The sequence below is a fragment of the Lacerta agilis genome, chromosome 8, assembly GCF_009819535.1.
Source record: "Lacerta agilis isolate rLacAgi1 chromosome 8, rLacAgi1.pri, whole genome shotgun sequence".
Taxonomy (NCBI): domain Eukaryota; kingdom Metazoa; phylum Chordata; class Lepidosauria; order Squamata; family Lacertidae; genus Lacerta; species Lacerta agilis.
Genome location: NC_046319.1, coordinates 4,353,638 through 4,366,027, shown reverse-complemented (window position 1 = coordinate 4,366,027; position 12,390 = coordinate 4,353,638). Strand labels below are relative to the sequence as shown.

The 12,390-nt window shown below is 46.8% G+C and overlaps 1 protein-coding gene across 1 annotated transcript in view; it reads left to right on the top strand.

The window, feature by feature from the left end:
• Positions 1-446: 446 nt before the first annotated feature.
• The window catches only part of LOC117052298 (hexokinase-2), a 56,093-nt gene continuing 44,149 nt past the window's right edge, over positions 447-12,390 (top strand). The window contains exon 1 of the mRNA XM_033159106.1: positions 447-524. Coding sequence (XP_033014997.1) covers positions 477-524 — 48 coding nt within the window. The 5' untranslated portion in view covers positions 447-476. The remainder of the gene's footprint in view (positions 525-12,390) is intronic.

Sequence of the window (12,390 nt, the reverse complement as noted above, 5' to 3'; positions counted from 1 at the left end):
CCTGGCTGGGACCGCCCTCCTACCTCTGCACACAAAAAGGGGGTTCAGTGACTGAGCTGCTGCCCCCACGTTTTCAGCGTAGTTGCAGAAATGTCCCCCAGCTGCTTTGTGAAATCAAAATACCGGTAAATAAATTGCATTGAACCTCCCGGCGTCCCAAAGATTCTGGCTTTTTACATTCACAGACAAGCCTTTTGACAGTAGAGGGGTGAATTATTTATTTATTTGGCTGCTCATCGTCGCTCAGCTCTGGGATTAAACTGCTTCCTGCTACAATCCCGTATTTCTCTGCCTCAAGCCCAGGCAGTGACCTCCCCCAGTGAGTCTCGTAGATGCGCTTCTCTCCTCTCTCTCTCCTCTCCTCTCTCTCTCTCTCTCTCCACCCACTCGGTCCGTGTTGAGCAAGTCTTTAAAGAGGGAACTCCAGAGCTGGCACCACATTGTTCTAAGTTCCTTCCACACAACTGAGAGAGAGGATGGCTGGCAGGGACCTTGATGCCATGGACCAGGAAATCTTCAACCAGGTAAGAGCACTCTCTCTTCACTTCTAAGCACCTCTCCTTATCTGTTTTGGTGAGAGGGAGAAGCAAGCCAGGCTTCAGTTTTTACAGCCCACTTGAAAATAAAGTATTTTTAATAGGAATACACCTTAGGTAGGTGTGTAATTTTCAGCTTCTTGGAGCAAACAGGTAGCTCATCCTTCAGATGAACTTGGTGCAACCCTTTTCACCACAGGTTTAAATGCTCCAATCTAGTGTTTCCTAGTCACTTGCAGTGTTTATAATCCTGATAAATTCAGGATGAACGCAGCTTGCCTTGCTCCGTGGTGAATTTTCAGCTGGTGTCTTTTTCTCTGTGTGTCTTCTCTGTCTCTGATTCCTCCAAAGCCTGTTAGGAATTAAACACTGTATGGAAAACGTAGCGATCAGTGAAGGGAGATGTTCAGCAACAGGAAAGATAAAATCTAGATGGACAATGCAAATATCCTGCATTGGCTGGGATGTATGTTGACACCCCGTATGTTGAAACGAGTGTGTAGTTATGCATGATTCTGTTGACTTTACAGGGCAACATAAACTGATAAACTAGAGTTGTGTGGATAATTGAAGTTGGAAGCAGAGAATGGTTTTTAAAGAGAGCAGAGTGTGATTGGACTATAGGCAAGGATGGGGAAGCTGTAGACCTCTAGAAACTGGAGGTCCGTTGACCATGGTGGTCGTGACTGATGGGAGTTGGAGTCCAACGACACCTGCAGGACACCTGGAACTGTATTCCTGGAGTAAAGATAAGGCCTCTAGGAAGAAGACTTGGAGAAGCATCTTCTGTTAACAGAACCCAGGTGTCAAACCCATTATGTTTTCTGGTTGGATTTTGGTTCAAGTGTAACTGAACTGGCTTGGTTCAGGTTGAAGTTTGCTGCCCTTGGTTTAATTCTACAGACAGGTGTTTCCCCGGAAATCTTGCTGCTGGTGGTAAGTGATGCAAGGTTCAGAATAACAGTTTCCCCACAAACACTGAGGTTTACAATAAGCATGTAGCTCTGTCTGGGGGAAGAGAGCACTCCTGGTTATTATGCAACAGACAAGATTTTATTAAATATGACCATGGCACACATTTACTGGTTGCTGGGAAAGGAATAACATGTTCCCCCTTTTGGGGGGGGAGGGGGAAAGCCTGCAAAAGAAACAGTTCAGAAGTTTAAGCAGAAAGATGTATTCGTAATAATTAGCTTTAATTGCAGGATTGATTGGTTAATTAACTGATATACATGTTAACGGTGGACTTTTAAATTGGAGCTGCCCCCATGACAGAGGGATCAGGGCTAATTGCATTGTTCTGTTACAAGTCATTCTGCTCCAACTCTTGATTCGAGCCAAGTATTGAAGAGGGTTTGCCAAAGAATGCATTAATTGTCTCTGTGTTAATTAACTAAATCTACAATAAATAGTTTCAGAATCTTCTCTTTGCTGAGATACAACAGTATTTGTTTCAAGTGTGTAATTGAGCATTTAGATAAAAATGAGAAGAGTCAGTCAAGCAAACACATTCGACCTGATGGGCAAACTGAGCTTTCTCCCTGCTCAGTGCAGACTGCTTGGCTTCATCCAGAGAATGAATGTCCCTCCTATCTGGATGTGTTCAGGCTCAGGCTCAGCCCTGGCATTTACCTGAGCAAGGAAAATGCTGGGTGTTACAGCAAGCCCCCCCATTCCCCCCCATGAGTCCTGTAACCTGCCCTGCTGCCCTCAGGAATGGGGGTGAATGTTGCACTGTTGCTGCAATTGCAATAGGATTCACCTGCCAAGCTGGTTGGATTCTGTCTGATGGGAGCATAACCTTTTACTTTGACTTCATTGATTTATTTCATAAAATTGATATACTGCTGGATTGTAGAAAACCTCAAAGTGGTTTACAGGCAGAATATGCCTTGGTCCAGCCGTGTGTGTGTGTGTGTGTTTCGATTTAAAAGTACACCCAATGTACACTTAAAGCACATGATTTCTGCCAAAGAATCATGGGAACTATAGTTTTCCCATAACAGAGTTACAACTCCAAGCATCCTTAACATACCACAGTTTTCAGATGGAGGAAGGGCCTACTGTCGGCCCAGTCAATCACATGCTTTTTTCTGCTTAGAGACACATGTGAGGGACCTCTTTGCCATAGCTGGTCTTTTGGAATGGCTGAGTTGCGCAGAGATTGACAGAGATGCCTCTGTAGGTTCAAGGAAGTATAACATAAGAGAGAGAGATGGGAAAGAGTGTGTGGCTTTGAAATTTTGAGCAGGTAATGTTAATGGGGCTCATGCCTGGTGACTTGTTCTGAGGAGGGAGATCCCCAGCTGGGGTGCCACCAGAGAAAAGGCCCCGTCTATAGCCTCCATGCTCATTACCTCCATGAGGGAAGCATTCAGAACAGAGCCTCCACAGGCACATGACAATCAGGCAGATTCCCAAGGGATCCGGCCATACCATGGTCAGTCTAGCACTTTGAGCTAGGCTTGGAATCAAACCTGTACAGGTATTTTAGCATTCGTGAAAATGCTCAGTCCTGCTTGTTTAATGTTTCTCTAGGAAGGGGAGCTGCTGGTTGATTCGGGGAGTATGAACCAGGTGGACATTTCTTAAAGGCTGCATTTAAAAATACTCCAAAGCTACAAATCTAGAGTTAAAGAATGGGAAGGTGGTCTTGTAGGCCATTTTGTCAAACCTCTTGCTCAGTGCAGAGGATCCAGATCTAACAGCATCCCAAGCAGAGGAGGAGAAGAAGAAGAAGAAGAAGAAGAAGAAGAAGAAGAAGAAGAAGAAGAAGAAGAAGAAGAAGAAGAGTTTGGATTTGATATCCCGCTTTATCACTACCCTAGGGAGTCTCAATGCGGCTAACATTCTCCTTTCCCTTCCTCCCCCACAACAAACACTCTGTGAGGTGAGTGGGGCTGAGAGACTTCAGAGAAGTGTGACTAGCCCAAGGTCACCCAGCAGCTGCATGTGGAGGAGTGGAGACACGAACCCGGTTCCCCAGATTACGAGTCTACCACTCTTAACCACTAGACCACACTGGCTTTAGGGCTGCCTAAAGACCTCCAGTGAGGGAGGGCCCACCCCTCACCTCCTGCAGCCCCACCCAGAAGCCTTCACCCTGACATGCTAACTTTTTCTGAACAGCTTTGAACATGGTTTGTCATTAGCACAGAACTTGCTTCCTGATGGTGATGTTGTGTGACAATAACAGATGCGTAATACTTGAAACAACTACTCCAAAATGAAAATGCATTTACTGAGTCGAACAGAACTATAAATAACTGAGATCTAGTGATTCAACTAGACCCCACAAAAGCGGGACGTGATTTTTCCACCTGCTGGGGGAAGGAACATAGCGCAGATTGCAGAGCACCTGCCTTGCATGCAGAAGTCCCAGGTTCAGCCCCTGCTAACATCTCCAGGTATAGCTGAGAGAGGTACAGCTAGGAGCCACTGCCAGTCAGAGCAGACAATACTGAGCTTGGTGGGTTCATGATCTGACTCAATATGTCACCTGCAGTGCACCATTAATATGGCAAGAGAGGGGGAGGAGACAGATATGCTACTTTGACAGCATAGGAAGCTGAATCCAACTAGCTCAGTGTTGCCTGTTCTGACTGGCAGTCGCTCTCCAGCCCTACCTGCAAGCTTTGAGGGTATTGAACTTGGGAACTTCTGCAAGCAAGGCAGGTGTTCTACTAAGTGGGATATGTGGAATACACATGTATGGCAGTTTGGGGTCCAGGTTTTGACAGAACCTTGGGCAAAACACCCTCCCTAGCCCCATACTCAGTGTGCCTACCTCCTCATTGCAGCAGAACCAGGGGACTCTTATCTGCACACACACACACACCCCCCAGCAGGAGCCCCACCAGGCATCTAGGCCTGGTGACACAAGACCTGGTGTGCTCTGTTATGTGTGCAATCCAGATTTGCCACCTGACTGTCTTGGGTCCTTTCTCAACGTATTTTCATTGTCAAAGAACTGACACAATTTAGCTTCCCTTCTTGCATAGTGTCGGTTTCAACATGCTGCAACAAATCATTTGGAAAGCACCACATATTGCACTAGCCACTGTTCAGGTAGTCGTGTTGCATCCATTGTGCTCTACAGAGGACAGTCCTCTATTTAAAGTGCTTTTCCAGTTGAAGTTTGTTTTGAAGAGAAAGAACCATAAAGACGAAGATCAGTGGGCCTTGAAGTTGCCCACCAGCAGCGAACAGCTGAGGTCACCTGGTCATTATGATGAGATGCATTTTATTTAAAAATTATAGCAATTATTTCTAAATTTGCACCTGTGCCTATAAACTAGCGCATTTAAAGTTTATGCATATGTCTCTTTTGCCCGATTTCTTTTTGGAGCAATGCATCTCCTCTGTTTCAATAAGGCATAAGTGGTCATTCTGTGGAGCTCTCGGCGTGCAAATGGTACTTCAGAAAGTGTGCATTGGGACGCACAGAGCAGATGGATAAGGACAAGGCAGTCATGAATGTTTCTGGAGAGACAGGAGGGGCTGCATCTGGGTACTGACAGGAAGCCTGTATGTACAGGTGAAACTCGAAAAATTAGAATATCGTGGAAAGGTTCATTTCTTTCAGTAATTCAACTTAAAAGGTGAAACTAATATATGCGATAGACTCATGACATGCAAAGCGAGATATGTCAAGCCTTTGTTTGTTATAATTGTGATGATTATGGAGTACAGCTGATGAGAACCCCAAATTAACAATTTCAACTTTGGGGTTTTCATCAGCTGTACGCCATAATCATCACAATTATAACAAACAAAGGCTTGACATATCTCGCTTTACATGTCATGAGTCTATCTCATATAGTAAACTCCAGTAGCTAATGAAAACAATTGCTTACATAAATGGACTTTTCCACGATATTCAAATTTTTCGAGTTTCACCTGTATACGGTATGTAGCTCAGGAGAGGCATCGCATGATCAGAGAGATGAGAGAGTTTAATTATCTTTGCAGCAGAGACAGAGGTGATGGGGCCTGTGGAGGTGGACATCGCATTATCTTTATTTGGTGTTTTCTGTTGATCGTTTGACATATTGTTTTGTGGGCTGTTTTTCTGACACTATTGCACTATGCTACGTGGGGAATGTGGGTTGCAAATATTAAATGAAATCAAACCAAAACAAGGCAACAACAGGGCACAGAATTGTATGCCAAGGGGACAGAGAGGAAGGGACATGTTTTTGCCATGCTGGAATGGGAGACGTAACCTGACTTGAGGAGGAAGATGATAATTTTGGTCTTGGACCCATTGAGTTTAGATCAGCCTTCCCTAGCCTGGTACCCTCCAGATGTTTTAGGCTAACAACTCTAATCAGTCCTAGCCAGCACAGTAATAGATCTGGGAGACCAGGGTTTGAATTCTGCCACTCAGCCATGAAGCTCACTTGGCTAGTCACCGCCTCTCAGTCTAACCTAGCTCACAGGGTTCTTCTGGGGATTAAATTGAGGAGGGGGAGTACCATGTATGCTGCCTTGAGCTTCTTGGAGAAAAAGATGGGCTAGAAATGCACAAACAAACAAGTAAGAGGGTTGCTCAGCCTCACAACACTTCAGGCAAAACTCAACATTGGCAACAACAAATGTGTTTACACATTCCAAATCAGAGAGGTTACTACTGTATAGTAAATAGTAGAAGCCAAGTACATTTTCCACCCAGGATCCCTTGTAAATCACTTCTCTGAATTGCTGCACTGTCACCTTAATCTCCTGGATTCTTCTTGGCAGAAACACAGCTCGACCCGAGTCCAGCTCTATGATATCAGTTTGGAAGACATTTATTTATTTATTTAAAGTAACTAGCAAGAAGCAATCCATGTAAGTGACGTTGACAGATGAATATATGTTATTATGAATGACATTCATGTCCTTTGCTCTGTGCTTTATATATCCTGCTTGCAATGCAAAACTGCCCTCTGGATGAAGAAGCCAGCTTTTGACAGCTCTGTTTGCGACAAGCACACTTGAGTAGCACTTGAGGAGGAGGAGGAGGAAAGTGGAAAATAAAGCAATATAGGTGAGAGGAGAGGAGAGGAGAGGAGAGGAGAGGTAGTCACTCAAAATCTGCATTTCTCCAGATGTTGTGATGCAGTTTTCCAACTTGCAAAGGAGCCATTGGAATGAGTACATTAGTGTACTTACTCCATCTTTTGACATGTTATGATGCAGCCATGGGTAACATGAACCCAACAACTTCTTTCCCACTGCAATGTGTCCTTAGCACAGCGGAATCTCCAGCAGCAGAATGGTGGTTGTGTGGCATGTATGTGTGCAAAACCCACCCGCCCCCACTCTCTTTTCTCTCTGAAATCCCTCCCCAGGTTGCTTTTCGGGAACCTCTATTAGTGGTGGGGTAGAATCATAGAGTTGGAAGGGGACCCCAAGGATCATCTAGTTCAACTGCCTGCAAGGCAGAAATCACAGCTAACGAATCCCAGAGAGATGGTCGTCCAAATGCTGTTTAAAGACCTCCATTGAAGGAGAGCCCACCACTTTGCGAAAGCATCTGTTCCACTGTCAAAGAGCTCTTGTCGTCAGAAAGTTCTTCCTAAGGTTTAGTCAGAATGTCCTTTCTTGTCATTTGAATCCATTGGTTCAGGTGTCCAGTTCTGGGCACCACAGTTCAAGGAGTATACTGACAAGCTGGAACGTGTCCAGAGGAGGGCAACCAAAATGGTCCAAGGCCTGGAAACGATGCCTTATGAGGAACGGCTTAGGGAGCTGGGTATGTTTAGCCTGGAGAAGAGAAGGTTAAGGGGTGATATGATAGCCATGTTCAAATATATAAAAGGATGTCATATAGAGGAGGGAGAAAGGTTGTTTTCTGCTGCTCCAGAAAAGTGGACACGGGGCAATGGATTCAAACTACGGTACAAGAAAGAAGATTCCACCTAAATATTAGGAAGAACTTCCTGACAGTAAGAGCTGTTTGACAGTGGAATTTGCTGCCAAGGAGTGTGGTGGAGTCTCCTTCTTTGGAGGTCTTTAAGCGGAGGCTTGACAGCCATCTGTCAGGAATGCTTTGATGGTGTTTCCTGCTTGGCAGGGGGTTGGACTGGATGGCCCTTGGGGTCTCTTCCAACTCTAGGATTCCAATCTAGGTCCTCTCCCTGGAGCAGCAGAAAACAAGCTGGCTCCATCTTCTGTGTAAACAGGTACTGTCTCTGTGTCTCTCTGTGTGTGTAGGGGAAAGAGTTTCAGTGTGACCTTAAGTACCTCCTCCTCCCTTGCAAATTGTTCCCTCCTGAGGAGGTGCTTTGCAGCAGTGCCTAGGCTAAAGTTATGCTTGGCTGGGTCAACCTGGAGCATATGGTTCTGCAAGGCAAGACCTTAGATGGAAAAAGGCAAGTGGAGGTCACTGGAGGAGTGAAGAGTGGTGGGTTCGTAGAAGCAGCACCAAGACCCCTGAACCTTCTTCCTTGCGGTGGCAGTGTGGCAGCTGGCACAATGGGGGGAACGGCTGGCCAGAGCTTCTAGCTCCCCTGATATGGCCAGAAATGAGGTTTAAGGATCCAGGAGGGGCCCCTCTGGTCTTATGTAGCTGCTGCACCCCCTACCTCTCACCTTCCATTCTACATCATAGTTGTAGTGCCCCCGAGCCTCTTTGTTGTGCTCCCCTAAATCTGCCTCTGGACTCTGCGTGGAGGGCAGTAGGGAGCTTTGTGCATTACTTCAGTTGCAAAGCACACAAATCGCACTTCTCTCCCGTTCAGCCATTGTATGCTTTGCAACTGCACCTGCCTTCCTGATAAGCTGGAGCAAAAAACAAGAAAACAGCTGGCCAACACGGACTGCAGAAGGAAATACTCTGAGCACCAACATGACTACAGGAATAAAATGGAGGTTTCTGCTGCTGTCTTGTTTCCTGATGCTAAACATTTGGGAATAAGCACTAGAAAAGCTTTAATAAAAATAATAAAACCAGCATTTGCAACCATGTTCATGCCTCCTTTGCCATTCCTCGGCTATATGCTTTGTTTTTTAAAAAGAAGAAGGAAGGAGTGATGCTGCAGCAACCAGCATCAGACCCGATGGACCCTGGCAGGTGTAGAACATCTCAGGTGCTGATGCCTCCTCCAATATCTGCTGCTCTCTTGGGCATTGGGGGCCACAGGACCAACCCAAGCTGGAGCACCGGGGTCCGAGCAGCTGCTGCTATCAGGACCAGTGGTCAGTCTCAGAGGGCAAATGTTTCCACACCATTTAGATTGGGCAGTTTGGCAGGCATGTGGCAGCTCCTATTCCAGAACCAGCATGCTCAGGTTACAAGGGACAGGGAGGTTTCTGACCTGGCCTTTCAGTTCTGCCCACGTGCTCTTTCAGGGAGGTCTCCTGCACAACAAATTCTTGGCCTGGTGCACAAATCCCAGCTGAATTGCATTATAGGGTATAGGATGTGAAGGAGCAAGGCTGAATGGTTTTAGAAGTGCCTCCCCCAGCTTTTCCCAGCCCCTCCAGTCCTCTTCTCTCAAATATGAAGCCATTGTGGGCAACCACGAGCCCTTTTCACACAACTGAGCCCCTGGAAAGGGGCCTCTACCCACCCGCTCGCTCTGAAATGCAACCACGGCTCTTCCGCTCACCCACATTTGCACCCTCTCACCTGGGTGCAAGAGGGCTGTCACGTGGAAGATGGAGCAGGGCTGCTTTCGCTGCTACGGAGGGTTGGACCAAAACCAACTGGATTCAAATTACCGTACAAGGAAGGAGAATCCCACTAAACATTTGGACATCCTCAGAATGTTGGAAGATTCAGGACAGATAAAACAAGGTCTTTCTTCACACAGCGCACATTAAACTGTGAAATTCCCTCCCACAGGAGGCAGCGATAACCATCTGGATGGCTTTAAAAGAGGTGTAGACAAATTCATGCAGGACAAGGCTGTTGATGGCCACTAGCCATGAAGGCTACATTGCCCACGGCTGGAGGCAGCAATGCTTTTGAATACCATTCGCTGGAAACCACAGAAGGAGAGAGTTCATCTTGCACCCTGCTTGTGGGGTCTTCCACAGGCATCTGGCTGGCCACTGTGAAGAGAGGGTGCTGGACTAGATGGGCCATTGGCCTGATCCATCAAGCTCTTACGTTCTTGGTGGGTACTGCAGTCGGGGTGTGTGCTGAGGCAACTCCTGTACTGATACGGCATGTGTGATTGGTTTCAGGTCATTCCTGCCCTGATGATTGAAGTGGGCTTTCGGTTTTTTTACTGACTGATTCCTTTACACACAGAGACATGCACTTTCGAAAAAACACATTTTGTCTACCTCTCTGTGGGAAGGGGGAGAGCCAGTGTAGTGTAGTGGTTAAGAGCAGTAGACTCGTAATCTGGTGAACCGGGTTCGCGTCTCCGCTCCTCCACATGCAGCTGCTGGGTGACCTTGGGCTAGTCACACTTCTTTGAAGTCTCTCAGCCTCACTCACCTCAGAGTGTTTCTTGTGGGGGAGGAAGGGAAAGGAGAATGCTAGCTGCTTTGAGACTCCTTCGGGTAGTGAAAAGCGGGATATCAAATCCAAACTCTTCTTCTTCTTCTTCTTCTTCTTCTTCTTCTTCTTCTTCTTCTTCTTAACTTCCTGACTGATGCAAAGTCCAGCCAAGTGACCCTGTCCACAGCCATCCTCCCAGAAAAGGGAGAGACCTCATGACTGACACAAAGGATAGGCAGTCAGCTGTGTGCAAAGCTGGAAAAACTGGCTCCCTCTGAGCCCTGTATGGGCAAGGAAATGTTGGGCGTGTTTTCACGCCAAGATTACTGGCATCTGGATTCAGGCTTATGTAAGTGCCTCTTGTCTCAGCCTTTCTCCCATCTGCAGCAAGGGAGATCATAATATTAGCCTACCTTACAAGGCTGTTGTAAAATAATTATGGAGACAGATGCCTGTGAAAATGCTATAGTGTTGTAAATGCTAAAATGCAGGAGCAGGAACCAATGATGGAAGTTGCCTTGTATCAAGTCAGACTATTTGTTCATCCGGATTCTTGTTGAGTATTCTCTATGGTTCTCCAGGGACTTGGACAGAGAAGTAGAAGCATAGCTGCCAACTTTTTCCTTTTTTTAAGGGAAATTCCCTTATTCCGAATAGGATTCCTCGCAAGAAAAGGGAAAAGTTGACAGCTATGCAGAGAAGCACCTTTTCCATCACTAGCTGTCCGGACTGGAAATGCCAGGGACTTTTCCTCGGACCTTCTGTGTGCAACATATGTGCTCTGCCAGTGAGCTGTGATCCTTAGTTGTCAGTATTCGTCATCATGAACCCCTGCAGCAATACTGATCTGTCATATATATGCACGCACGCACACACACACACACACACGGTGCTGTGTCCTTGCTCACCAACCCCTCCCCCCACCATTCTCCCCATATTAACCCTCTAGAGCAGCCTTTCTCAACCTTGGGTCCCCAGATGTTGTTGCCCTACAACTCCCATCATCCCTAGGTAGCAGGACCAGTGCTCAGGGATGATGGGAGTTGTAGACCAACAACATCTGGGGACCCAAGGTTGAAAAAGGCTGCTCTAGAGCTTCCCCTCCCCACCTCATGCAACTACTGAGTGCCCCTTTCACCTTCCCAACACCATTTCCAAGATTGTGATGTGACACTACTAATCCTCCAACGGGGGCTGCGTGTGATGACAGCATTACACTTTTATGTATATAGGCAGATACCGATATATTAAAATGCTGTCCTCAGATATGAGGGTGGTAGGGACCGCTTGTGCTCCTGGAGCCTAGAGCTCTGCCTTCCTGCACAGCCAAGCAGCAGGAATGCTTTTCTCGGCCCACATCCAGCCCCAAGTGATCTGCCTCTTCTCTACCCTTTGGAAACTGGCCTGACTAACATTGTTTCTAGTTCAAGAAACTGTAAAATGACCAGGACACATTCTGTTTCACTGCCTGAGGCGAAATGGGACGGTGCTGTCCTCCCACTGCTGCTGCAGTCCTGCTTACTGGAATCACATGCTTCGGCTTCCGGTGAGATCTCGTCAGAACACAGAAGCCACTTCTTCTTGCTTCTCTAGTGGCAGCAGCGATGGGTGGCTCATTGCCATGGGAAAAGTGAGGCGAAGCTGCACTAGCAGCGAAATCTCACAAGAGTTCAGTCTCCACTGCTGCTTCTTGCTTCTCTGGCAGTGGCTTGTGTGGTGCCACGGTCGCAGGATTCTTCCACCTGTGGCACCTTCAGAGTTTTCTCTGAAGGGATTCTGGGAATTGTGGTCAGACTCTTTTAGTAAAAACATCTCACTTTCCAACCACAGAACCACAAGTCCCACAGATCCTCAGGTGGAAGCCACAATGAGGCTGCTTTTTATCAAGGGCGAGGCAGCCAGAGCTGCCACTGAGATCAGTCACGGGTTGCTGCTCTTACCCGTGGCCAGAATCTGCAAAGGCAAAGCTGTATTACAACAGTTGTCACTTTGAGGTTGTTTCCCCTCTTCCCAACCTTCCCTTTTCCCTCCTTCCAGTGTGGTGTAGTGGTTAAGAGTGGTAGACTTGTAATCCGGTGAACCGGGTTTGCGTCTCCGCTCCTCCACATGCAGACTAACTTGGGCTAGTCACACTTCTTTGAAGTCTATCAGCCCCACTCACCTCACAGAGTGTTTGTTGTGGGGGAGGAAGGGAAAGGGAGAATGTTGGCCGCTTTGAGACTCCTTCGGGTAGTGAAAAGCAGGTTATCAAATCCAAACTCTTCTTCTTCTTCTTTTGAATGTGAGCCTGACAGGAGGAACTATCTTAGTGCTAGCAAAGCAAAAGGTTGGGCAGCTGACTTGCTTTGTTAACAGTAACACATCCAGATTTGGGATAGATAAAAGAAAGTACTTCTTCATATTGTGCATAGTTAA